The following is a 13,336-nucleotide window of genomic DNA, read 5'->3' on the forward strand; positions in this document are numbered from 1 at the left end:
TTAATTTAGTTTCTTAAAAAAAAAAAATACTAAAAATGTCATGAAAGAACAAAAGACATGAAACAACCTTGAAGTCATGGAAATCTACCCGAACCAAACAACTTTGTGACTATGCTATGTTTTTTACAAGTTTATCACTGATGATGTGATGACAGAGCATCATATGACATTTTTTGCTATGTTTTTAGTACTTTTCGTTGAATTTGAAGATAAATAAGTTGCGAGATAGATGAGTTGTCAATGGTTTGAGGAACATATTGTATTGGTTTCACTCGAGTCGTTGTAATTCACTTTTATCCTAGATCATGCAACTCCATAGGCGTTTTATCGCGAGAAATCATGTAAATCGACAAATGAAGACATCACGTGAAGGATATGAAGATTATGGTTTTTAGAAGGGTTTTGAAGACAATAGAAAGTGAAGAAAATTCATTTCAAGTTCCTAGGAGTTTCCAGATGCATGATTTCACACCTCAGAGGCTGCCTCAGGCGCCATTTGCGCCTGGCAATGCACTCTTGAAGCCCCCATCTGCGCATCGTTGCGGGCAGAAATTGCTTTCAGCTTGGATTGGTGCAAAAAGCCCAGTTTTCTTCTCTTAAACCCTACGTAATAATTTTTTATAAATAGAGACCCTTGCATTCATTTTTTTTCATTCAGAATACTGACGGTTCAAGGCAAGGGTCAAGCAGCAGAGCTTCAAGGCATGATTTCTTTCTTCTCTTGTTCTCTCTAGGGTATATTTTTCTATTGCATTGTTATAATGTCTGTTGCCGTCAACAAATAAACCTCTTGATTAGGGTTCCAAGAAGATCCCCTTCTTATTTATTGGATTGTATTAATAAAGTGTGTCATTCAGTTTATGCTTTTATTATGCCCGATTTAAATTAGTCCATGCATGTTCATTAATATTTTTTCAAACAAGAACTTCAAATTTTAATCTTGGAAATTGATCAGTAGATTAAAAGTAGGACTCGCAACCCAAAATTATATCAGGTCGTTGGATGTTCTAATTACTTGTTTCTTAAATTGGTTAATGAAATTCAAGTTTGAAACCTAACCGTTGCTACTCTTTTCTTTGGACAACGCCGTACGTAACCTAGGTTAGTCCGATATATAGTTGTTGTGAGAAATTTTGTATGAATTTTATCTATTGATGTCAGTAAATCAAAGTAGGCACCACATAGTTGTTTGTTTCTTGAGTTAATTCCAACAAAGACGAAGGGGGGATTCAAGGATTCCCTAATCATCGTTAATAATCTGAATCACAAACCTAATCTTGCATTGGTTTGGGCAATTCAACCCTGTAACTCTATTCAATTCTATTTTACTTTCACTCTTTAAAATAAGTTTTACAAATTGCTAAATTGATCGACAATCCTTATGGTGAACGACAAACTTATTACTTTATTAATTGTTACGATTTGATGCACTTGCCAATTTCTTCTATCATGATGCTTGGGACATAAACGTTCTAGTGAAAAGAAATGGAGTAAGGAATGAGGAAATGAAGGAGTCATCTTCTACTTAAATCGGATCAATAGCTAAGTGACCTACATCAGAAGAATGCAGTTGGAAATCAAAGTGATCCCTTTTGTCTATCTCGCATCGCAGGCTATGAGCCCCCCATCGCGAGATAGAGTGATAGGCTAAAAGGGATGCTCACTACCAACCTCGCATTACGAGGATAAGGCTCGAATCCTGAACTAATTTCCCTGAGGGAAATGGACGTCGATAAATACTAAGCCCATAGGTTAGTAGAGAAACACCTTTTGAATCAGAAGAAGGTAGAGACACAACTTCGGAAGGATTGAAGCGACCGGAACCCTTCGAAAGCCGCGAAAACATGAATTTGTGATCCTTTTATCATGTTTTATTGTTCATAAATGATTATATGTGTTTAGAAGTCAAGAGTTGCTAAATCCCTCTATAGGTTAGGTCATGAAAGAGGAATTTCTCTATAATTATTTGTTCTTGTAAAATTAAATTGTTATATGACTTTTAGTCAATTTCTTTGCTGTTTTATTCGGTTAAGATTATTGTTAATTATTTGTTCAAGTAATCAATAGCACAGTATTCATAGTTTGTAGTTACTTGGATAATTTAGGGAAGGAAATATGACATGACCTAGTTGCTTTCTCCCATTTTACTTTAAATACCCTAATCATACTCGCAATCATATACACAATCTATGTGGAAACGAACTCTTTTATAAACATTAATACTTGTCAACACACTAGTACATTTGCTAGTATTTTGTCATCACCTGCCCATAGTGTTGGCTTGAGTGAAACCTATATGCTGCAGAAAGTCCTAACAAAGGTGGTTATACATAATTTTAGAGAATAAAACCCGAGTCTTTTGATTGTTAATACGATGTATTGGGGCTTGCCAAAACATCTCCAAGACATGCATCACGCGTTTTTGCTTTCTCAATTCATGCCTCAACAAAAATAAGATAAGAAATTTGAGGACAATATGAGATAATCTCTCCATACAACAAACAACGAGATACGGGAATAAGGGATCTCATGTTGAATTCTTATAAAGGAAAAAAAAAAATTGACAAGAATTCCTATAATGGAAATGAAAGTGTCAGTTTCATCCCCATTCCATAAAATTTTAACTAGGCAAAGATATGCACTATGCTGTACTATAATTTGAATGAGATTAGGAAGGAACTTAAGCTCCTCCAAAAAATTCTCCATAAATTTCCAATTGATGTGATCATAAACTTTCTACATATCAACTTTGATTGACATGAGCATCTTTTTCCCATCGTCTGCATTATTTATAAACATTCAATGTCGTTTAGCAATTATTAATCTAAGTCAAGGAACTTGTGGATACATAATATTGGTTCTTTCTTTTCAACAAAATTGTCATCATACGTAAGAGCCAAGGATCAAACCCATGTCGTCTTATTTAAGGAGCCAAAACTACTTACAATTTGGACCTGCCAATTTTGTAACTAAACTATATTAATGAGCATTCATCTCAAATTACCTTTATAATTTATTTAAAGGTAAACCATACATTTAGTTATTTTAATTTATTGCGTGATTTCAATTTGGTATCCTAGCTATTTCTTTTGTTCAACTAATTTTTAACCTCAATTATCTAAAGTGGATGAACATTGTATGATCAAAGTGAAATCCCAAAATAATTTAAGAGACCAAGTATGTAATTTAGTACAACTCTTTTTAAAGGGAAACGAATGATGTTATGAAGGCAGCTCATATGAAATCAAAGAATTGCATTTTTATCAATGTGAAATTACATGTTAATTAAGGATACTCAAAATAGAAATTATGTATTGAAAATTGTGTCTATTTATTTCTCAAAAATTTAAAAATTAATTTTTCATAATAAATATATTCTATTAATGAAATTTTTAACATGTGTCATAAGAGCACAACTTAGCATGACATTTTTTCTTTATTTTTATTTTGTCAGTGACTCCTTTGTGCAGTTTTGCACAAGTAATCAGCTCATGATAATGTAACAAAAAAAATCAGCTCCTAATAAAACAAAGATCGTGTTTAACTTGAAATTACTTTTCTTAAACTACCTTCTACTTATTGCTTTAGTAGCACGATGAAGATTTGGCAAACTAAACCTTAAATAAATGAGAACATTATACACAAATTTTAACTTCAAAGCACACAAATATCCATTTATTTGCATCACACATAAGACACATTTATTCCATACAAACGAAGGATTAAGGGAATCAAATATGCATGCTTATGCTGCATGCCATTATACAAACATCACACTAGCTTTTATTTTATTTTATATGCTCACTTAGTTATATCCATGAAAGCCAACCCCATTAGACCATAACTCCTTATTCAAATGTCTTTATGACTTATAGAGCTACCTTTTCCCCTTTGACAAGATGACCATCAATATCTCTAGTGCTCTTGCTAAGGAAGTCCATCCAGCCATTTGGAGTATCAACATCCTCATTGTTCTTCTCATAATCAATAGTCCATCTAACAGCAGAACTTCCATCAGCCTTGTTAAGCACTTCTAAGATGAGCTTAAAGACCTTATAGTTTTCAATATCTCCACCAAACAGCTTGTAAGTAATTTTTTTGTTTTGCTCATCAACTTCTTCAACCTTCTTATTGCTTGTGTGTACCTCACCATCTGTTGTTATGTAGAGGCAATTAATATCAATAGCAATAAAATACGTTTTTACCTCTAAAAAAATATTAAATACGTTTTCTCAAAGGAATATAAAAAATAATAGTTTCACAAAAAAAATTACTACCTCGTTAACTTTTTACAAAAGTACTTTATAAAGATTGCAAGTAAAAAGAAAAGTGTTGGAGCAACAAAGTGGTTTCAAATGTGTGTGACTATTACTAGATTACTTTTAATTAAATATATATTTAATGTTAACTTTTTACATACCAAGACAAATTAGTTGTACTAGAAATGGGTACTCCCTCCGGTCTCAAATATAAGAAAATATTCATTTTTTAGGTTCATTGAGTAGTTAATGTATCTGGTCTACATTGTAAAGCAGATACATTAATTATTCAATGAATCTAAAAAAGGAATCTTTTCTTATATTTGAGACCGGAGGGAGTATATTGGAAAAAAGTAATAAATGCATATAAGAATATGTATATGGTTTTATTTTTAAGGACAATTTTTTTTTAAATAGTCTTATACATTAGGGACGAAAAAGTATAAAAAAAAGATATTGATAAGGATTCATTATTTTAAAAAATAAATTATTTTATTATTTTCAATTATATTAATGCATATTTTTGTGTCAAGACTCAAGATGTGAGGTTATCAAGATAATATTGTGATTTTATAACTTCAAGGAACAAAGTTTAAATCTCACTTAATACAGTTGTAAAATGACTATTTTTGTCACTGTTTTTTTTTTGTTTTTTTAATGGGTAAAAATATATTGAAACTATTCAACCTCAACTAGGGTGTTCGCCATGTGGTTTGAATCGGTTTTGAGATAAGATGTTATTCGATTCGAAATAAAAATCACATACGGATCAGTTCGGTTTGGATGACTATTCTAAAAATTAGTCGGTTTGACGTAAAATATATTAAAAAATTAAAATTATACAGTATGAAAATTGTCGTTTATTTATTAAATGTATGGAGTAATAATAGTACTAGATTAAGTTAGTGCAATATATAAGATTAACAATCAACAAGTAACATAATAATGCAATTTATAATATTAATAAAACAATAAATTATTATTAATATTTACTTTTACGGTTTGGTTCGGTTATAAACAAGTGATAAGAAATTCGATCCGATCCTAACGGTTTTTACAAAACAACATCCAAACACATCCAAAAATATTTGGTTTTTTGCGGTTTTCAATTTTTTGGATCGATTTGCAGTTTTATTTCAGATCGGTTTGAATTTGAACATCCCTAAACTCAACCCATGTTGAACTCAGACAAGAGCAATGAAATTAAATTGCAAATTTATTGCACCAGCAGTGAAATTTTAGAGTACGTCAAGACAACCCTTCAAGATACACCTAAACTCCCAATCATATCCAATTCAAAACATCACCAGCAGTGAAATTTTAGAGTACGTCAAGACAACCCTTCAAGATACACCTAAACTCCCAATCATATCCAATTCAAAACATTGAAGTATCATCGTTATTAATTATTTTTTTTTAACTTGTTTAGTGGATAGAAATTCATATTTTTCAAGGTGAATAAGTAAGTAGGGTGTATGGGGTTCGAACCCTAGACCATACATAAATTAATAAATTATGTATTGTCCCTACCAACTGAGTTAAACTCACAGAGTTATCGTCGTTATTAATAACTTCTTAAGAATAAAAAACATCGTTATTAATATGGCGTAATAGTGTTTCTTATTCTATTTTTTTATTTCATTTTGCGCATTTCAAATATTTAACATTCTTACTTCTTCTTGGTGGATCTTTTTCTTCTTCTAAATCATCAAATTTTATTGAACAAGCATGTCCTATTATTATTTTAAGTAAAGCCTTGTAAATTATATACGTCTCCCTTTTCTAAATATTATAAATTAAGTGATTATAGGTTCTAAACCCAGAGGGTTTGTCTGACTCTGATGGGTTAAACTTGGGATCAGTTTTCCACAAATCAAGTGTTAACTCGTAGACTCATTCGAGTTTACGTTTTTAAGTGTCAAAAACGTGTTAACTCGAAGGTAAACTCGTTTTTTTGGTGAAATCGGAATGTTTGACGTGTTTGACCGAGTTAACACGTGTTAAACTCGGGTAAACTTGACCGTGTTTACGAGTTTACGTTTTAAAAAAACACTTTCTTTTGGACCATTTTTTTGGGTCCATTTTCTTTCAAAATCAATTTTTACTGAAATTAATGTCGAAGTAAGTTCAAGGCATGTATTTGGTTCTAATATTGAAAACACTTTATCGTCTGGAGTAGAATTTGATGAAGTGGGAGATTAAGACACTGATAATAATGATGTTATGAAACTTTAGAAAGATTCAACTTTTGAAGAAATTAACTAGTTTATTTTCTAGATAGGTATATTAAAAACTTTAGAAACTTGTGAACTTGCTTTTTTGGATGGTTTTTTTGGATGGTTTAGTCTTATAAAACTTGTGATTTTGCAAGTTAATTTTGTATTTTGATGTTAAGTTAAACATAACTCTTCATTATGGTGGTTATGTATACTTTGTCTTCATAATACAGTCATATTTTGCACTAGACCTATTTACAATATTATACTAGCTTACATATGTCATGTATATAATAAATTTTATATAATTTTAATTTTATCGAGTTTACGATTCGATCGATTTTACATATGTAAAACGAATTGAGGTAAACTCTCGAGTTGTAAAACCTTACTTGGGACTCCATAACGTGATCTTATCTAGTGACTTTATACCTCTTCCCTTTTTAAATATTATAAATTAAGTCGTCATTATAAAATATTAAAAATAAAAAATTTAAAGATGAAAACTTTTTCAAATGAAATAAGCTGATAATCTAGTTATCAGATCAATTGAATTAGAAACACAATTATTATTACCTATGACATAAGTCCAGTGTTTAACCGAATCCTTTTGATGCCAATCTTCACCTTCATGAAGCTTGGCATGATGAACTCTTTCACAAACTTTGTGCACTTCGTGGAGTTCTGATGAAAATAGTTTGAAGAACTTCTCCCCAGGTGATTTGATCCCAAGTTCAGTGATAAGTTTCCCAGCGAGCACCATATTTGGAAAGAAATAAAAAACTAAATTCACAATAATAGAAAGAAAGAGAAGAAAAAAAAAAGGATGTTCTCTTTGTGATATGATGGTGTATGAAACCATATGACTTAAATAGAAATCTGATAATTATGCAGTAGACCCAACAAAATAAATTATGCGTCCCACTTATTCCCCAACCTATATCATATCATGATCTAAGTATTTATTATTGTCCTGCCATATCATTTATAAATTTGATATTTAATATTTAATTTAAACAATTTAAATTTCCTTTCTAGAAACACATTTTTTCTTGTAAATTAATTTAAACAATAATTAAGTTCTTTTATAAATCAGATAAAAATAATTAGGATTAAATATGTTTTTAGTCCCTACAAAATCAAGAGTTTGTTGTGACAGACAAGAGGTACCAGTAGAATGTGCCAGCCTAGAGATAAATCTTGAGCTCCATGAGGCTGAAATTGTTGTATATTACAATGCAAATGTCCTAATTGCCTTGTCCAATGTCGAGAGGGTTAGCGAGACCGTCTGACCTATTGATAATTTGGCCAATTATCCCCAACCCCCACCATAGTTGCCCTATTTTAGAAAAGGATATTGAGTTAGCGCAAAAATTATTGAATCATGAAAAAAATTCCTTTTACACTGTACCTCTCAAAGAGCCCGTAAAAGAAAATTAAACTCGGTCGAGCTCCCTACCAAACCTGTCCCAAGGGTACACCATCTTCAATTCCTCCGTAACTATTCTCTATCGGATTATTAGGGGTATCGAAAATTATGATTCCATAATTGCTTTAAAAAATTATTGGAATGGTAATGAGTGTGTGAATAAGCTTGAAAACCACGAGCATGTTATAGTTGGAGCAATGCTATATATCTAGAAAAAAAAGCTATATATCTAGAAAAAAAACATCAAGAATTCTTCAAGAATAAAGAGCAACCAATCATAATGTACTATTTGCCACAATTCAAGGAGGTGTGGCTGAAAAATAGGAAGTGGACAAATAAATCATGCAATTAAAACTTGCCACATGTGTCTTGAAAAATTCTTGATGCTATTTTTCTAGATAAATAGCATTTTCCGTTATAGTTGGGGTCTTACGGTGAGATGCTTTGCCTCATTTTATTACGAAGGTTTTTAGAGATCTCTTCGGTTTCCCGAATTTTTTATTTCCTCGGCTTCCTTATTTTTAATTTTTTTGCTTTGTCCTTTTGAGGATTTTGGTTTGACCCACCGTCTTGTATATAGCTTTCCTCTTTTTTGAAATGACTAAATTTGACAAGTGCACCAAACTGTTTCAAGTAATAAAATGATAAGTAAAATCGTCTCCACTGAAGATGAGAAAAACACACAAGAAGGGGAGTTGAATTGTGTAGGCTTTTTGTGGTTTCTTTTTCTGCGTTAAGACTTGATCAGAATCTGTGCTACACATAGTCTAAATGCAGCGGATTAAGTTCACAACACAAAAATAAAGAGACAGAGAAAGAGAAAGCAGACACAAAGTAATTTTATATTAGTTCCTCCTACAATCAAGGAGTAGTCCAATCCCCTTGCCATTCCAAGGGATTTCACTATAATCACACATGATTACAAATTGCTCAAGTACACTTCCATGATAATTCTCTTTGCTCAAGCACAACTGCAATAGACTTTTATGCTTTAGGACTCTACCTAAAGACTTCTTGCTCAAGGAAAACTCTAAGAGACTTCCCTTTGCTTAAGCACAACTGCTTAAGACTTTCCCTTGCTCAAGGACAACTCCAAGAGACTTATATGCTCAAGTACGCAGGCGAGAGACTTTCTAAAATGTTTGTGTTGGGTATTTGTGTTGGCTGCATTGTTGCTAAAACAAATATCCTTGTTGTGTAAGTTGGAACCAATGTTCCAACATGTGGTTAGGCATCTCTGTAAGATGTTGGATACAATGTTCCAACATCCTGGCACGGTTCAGTGTGCTTGGGTTCATGTCTATTTGTACGCGCGCCCTTTATTGTTTAAGGAAACAATATTTCCTTATCTTATTGTCCAAGCAACGCGCATATCTATACAAAATCATCTGTAGAATATTTCTAAAGAAGTATTTATATTTTAGGAAATATTTGTTATTGGTTGGAACGATCCTAAAGATGTTTAGACATTGTAGGACTTTCCATATTTGTTTCTGATTTCTGTTTTGCAGATTAGCTGAACCGATCTGCTTTTTTCTGAAGCCCAACTAAGTATTTGGCCCAAGCTGCTTCAGTATATAAACAAGACTTCAAGACCTAATTGATCATTCAAGCCGTCATACTAAAAAGTTTAGAATTTTAGGGTTTTGACTTTACATGTATTCTGCTCTTGTATCATGTTGATGCAAGTTTAGAATCTTTATTGTGAGCCTTTCTTGTATCGTTTGTGATACTTGTTTAGGACTGTTTGTGTGAGTTTGAAAATCTTGTGTACTACACCGAAGTTGTGAAACAAGGTGTTAGTTGTTTGTGTTTGAAGGTAACTTCATCTTTGCACTCGATTAAAATGAAAAACGACACCAGATTTAACGTGGTATTCAGCAATGTGCTGACTAATTCACAGCCAGAGCCACTGAAAAGAATTTACTATAATCGATAATTACAGATAGTGAACAGTAGAGGTAACGCCAGCTATAGCAAAACCCACTAACTATTTGTGCAAGAAAATCTAACACAAAAGACTTTTATTTAAATGGCCAAGTCTTTGCATATTTCTTCATATTATCCGATGTGGGACATTTTTCCAACACTAATTCAAAGCATATTTCAACAAAAAATATACAGTTAACATATTTTAACATCTTCGTGAAGCATTGGCATTGCACCGTCATAAACCGTACGTTAAGCATTTCACAATGTTAACAACGTAATTCTATTTTTATATAATTATCGTAGTGTTACACACACATGTGGATGCATAGGTCTTATAGTTATTGATTTTTGTATCATGTGCAAATTTGCATATTTTACATTAGATATGTAGTTTTTTAATAAATAATAATTATTTTTAATAATAAATTACTACTTTTAATTGCTTTAACATGTTAGAAAAACTCTATAGTTATTACACAAATATATACTGCAAATCATACAAACATCCATTTATTTGCATCACACATAATACAATACACACAACTGCCACATTTATTGAATACAAACATCACACTAACAAACTATTTAAACACATAGGACCATACGTCCTTATTTAAACACATGGTGTAATTATGTGCACAAAAGCCAACCCCATTGGACCAGACGTCCTTATTTAATATTAATGTCTTCATGACTTATAGAGCTACCTTTTCCTCCTTGACAAGATGACCATCAATATCTTTGGTTCCTTTGCTAAGGTAGTCCATCCAGCCATTTGGAGTATCAACATCCACATTGTTCTTCTCATAATCAATAGTCCATCTAACAGCAGAACTTCCATCAGCCTTGTTAAGCACTTCTAAGATGAGCTTAAAGACCTTATAGTTTTCAATATCTCCACCAAACAGCTTGAAAGTTATCTTTTTGTTTTGCTCATCAACTTCTTCAACCCTCTCATTGCATGTGTGTACCTTACCATCTGTTGTTATGTTAGAGGCAATTAATACCAAAAACAATAAAAAACATTTTGTTAAAGTAATATTAAAAATAAGAAAATGCTAACAAATGTTCTTAAGGCATTTGTTAAGAAACCAAAAGTAAAAACTTTATCTTATAAATTGTGTGTTTGACTTATTGAAATATCAAAAAGTAATTTTTTCTATATAAAATTTAAAAATTATTTCTTTTTTTAATCCTTAACTAGTGCTCTAAGGGAACTTGTTAGTCTAACCTTAAAAATATTAGTTTCACCAAAGAAATCATAAAAACCTAATGATAAGGATATCGATGCATTATTTCTAAAATAAAATATTTTATTGTTTTCATTTAACGCATGTTTTTGTTCTGAGCTTACCGATAAAAGTTTGACTTTAATAACCACAAGGATCAAAAATCAAATATCACAAGGCACAATTATAAAATAACCATAAAGCACATTATCTCTGTTATTGAACGACAAGATAGCGAAACTTGTTCACTTTTTGTTTTGGTGGCAACTGTTTAGGTTATTTTGATTAGGAACAAATCAAATCAAATTGTGTTCAAATGGAACTTTGTGGTCGTAATGGATTGCATATAATTATTGTATTTTCTCTCTTTGGGATTCAGTATGTGTCCTGTACTCTTCATTAGTAAAATTGTTGCTTATAAGAAAATGACCATACGTTTTATTAACCCTAAGAGATTAACTTTGTAGCCTTAACAATAATTTCCCTCTATCATTCTGCAATTTTATTTTAGTTCTAAGAGATTAACTTTGTAACCTCACAGGATAGTTTAAAATCAACATCTGAAAGTTATAAATAACCGTTTTACCTAGATATGTGCCATGTAATTACTTATCCATTACACTAGATCGAAAAATTCCAAGTCAAGACTACCCCTCAACCATCCAGTTGAACTCGAACTTGAATTCCCCACATGAGTTGCTTGGTATAGCAGGTGTGGGAACCATTAGATCTAGAAAGATAAATTTTATCTCTCAAAATCTAAATAATTTCCACTAGAACTATTACATACAACTCATATAGGGGATCAATACTCCTAAGCATAAATCCATACAATGCACTAAAGTAGCACTGTTATTAATAATAATTTCTTTCCTTTTTTTATTTAATTTTACCCATTTTCAAATATTCAACATTCTTATATCTTTTGTAATTTGTTATTTTATTTATTAATAAACGTATTATGGTGTAGTAAATGAATAAAGATAAATTTATTGCATCAATCTAGTTAGTAGTATGTCATACAAATATTATAAATGAAGTCAATATAGGTGCACATTATTGCTTCATTGTATTTCAATTTTTTAGATATAAATTTCTTTGATTACGTAAATTATTGCCTTTATAAGTTCTTTAGGTCCATATTATTGCCTTGAAAAGTATAATTTTTCTTAGACAAATTGTAGTACGGTACTTATGTATTATGATAGTATCAAATCTTAAATTTTTTTCTAGAAATAAAAAATATTTTTCAAATCAAACAAGATGATGACTTGGTTATGAATCAATTGAATTAGAAACATAATTACCCATGACATAAGTCCAATGTTTAACCGAATCAGTGTGATGCCAATCTTCTCCTTCATGAAGCTTAGTATGATGACATCTTTCAACAACGTTTTGCACTTCGTGAAGTTGAGTTGCAAATAGTTTGAAGAACTTTTCACCGGGTGTTTTGATCCCAAGTTCAGTGATAAGTTTACCTGCGAGTACCATTTTTGGAAAGAAACTTATAATATCGAAGAAGAAAGAGAAGAAAGAAAAAATAAGGGAAGTTTTATGATACGAGAAGTATCTGCAACCAATGCCTTAAATAGAAATTTGATTACACTGTACTACAATTGACCCCACTGCTTGATCTGTTACCTCCTTTCTATTTTTTTTTGTCTAGTAGCTTAGTGGCTAGAGCTCACACAATTAAATGTGAAGAAGTTGGGTGTCCGGGGTTCGAACTCCGGCCGCTGCATAAATTATGCAATGTCCATGCCAACTAAGCTAAGCTCACAGAGACACCTTCTTTCTATTTTAATTTAGGGAAATGTTAACTATAACACCCTAACCCCAATTGTTGTAAAAAAAAAAAAAAAAAACACCCTAACCCTAATTAATATTTAAACACACGAGAGTGTCACATATTCTCATCATTTTAAAGTACTTCAACTTAATTAAAAATAGTGCAGCAAAAATAAGTTCAAAATATATATAGTCGCATCATCTTAACAACTAAACTAAATTCCTACATGAATTATGTAATATTCTGATTTTTAATATTAGTTTAATAATAATAATAATAACAATAATAATAATAATAATAATAATAATAATATTATTATTATTATTATTATTATTATTATTATTATTATTATTATTATTATTATTATTATTATTATTATTATTATTATTATTATTATTATTATTATTATTATTATTATTATTATTATGATGTGATATTAGTAATATTAGTATTGTTTAGAATTAAAAAAAAGAACACAA

General features: G+C 31.0%; 2 protein-coding genes across 2 annotated transcripts; both read right to left on the bottom strand.

Annotated features, from left to right (window-relative positions):
* Positions 1–3,646: 3,646 nt before the first annotated feature.
* LOC146898716 (MLP-like protein 43) lies at positions 3,647–7,319 on the bottom strand. Its single transcript, XM_085732359.1, has 2 exons — positions 7,052–7,319; positions 3,647–4,153 (listed from the first exon to the last, which is right to left on the bottom strand). Exons 1-2 carry the CDS (start codon positions 7,236–7,238, stop codon positions 3,870–3,872), a joined length of 471 nt encoding a protein of 156 aa, XP_085588485.1. The 5' UTR covers positions 7,239–7,319; the 3' UTR covers positions 3,647–3,869.
* Positions 7,320–10,319: 3,000 nt separating this feature from the next.
* On the bottom strand, positions 10,320–12,623 carry LOC146898717 (MLP-like protein 43). The gene is made up of 2 exons (XM_085732360.1): positions 12,373–12,623; positions 10,320–10,815 (listed from the first exon to the last, which is right to left on the bottom strand). Exons 1-2 carry the CDS (start codon positions 12,557–12,559, stop codon positions 10,532–10,534), a joined length of 471 nt encoding a protein of 156 aa, XP_085588486.1. The 5' UTR covers positions 12,560–12,623; the 3' UTR covers positions 10,320–10,531.
* Between the last annotated feature and the right edge of the window lie 713 nt (positions 12,624–13,336).

Source organism: Medicago sativa, chromosome 8, assembly GCF_051527215.1.
Source record: "Medicago sativa cultivar Bolivia chromosome 8, Bolivia_mono, whole genome shotgun sequence".
NCBI lineage: Eukaryota > Viridiplantae > Streptophyta > Magnoliopsida > Fabales > Fabaceae > Medicago > Medicago sativa.

What these genes read in the sequence shown, in the direction of transcription:
- LOC146898716 (XM_085732359.1), bottom strand. Translation starts at nt 7,238, where the DNA reads ATGGTGCTCGCTGGGAAACTTATCACTGAACTTGGGATCAAATCACCT. An exon ending in ACACTGGACTTATGTCATAG is followed by an intron (nt 4,154 to 7,051) that starts GTAATAATAATT and finishes ACATAACAACAG; the next exon opens with ATGGTGAGGTACACACAAGC.
- LOC146898717 (XM_085732360.1), bottom strand. Translation starts at nt 12,559, where the DNA reads ATGGTACTCGCAGGTAAACTTATCACTGAACTTGGGATCAAAACACCC. An exon ending in ACATTGGACTTATGTCATGG is followed by an intron (nt 10,816 to 12,372) that starts GTAATTATGTTT and finishes ACATAACAACAG; the next exon opens with ATGGTAAGGTACACACATGC.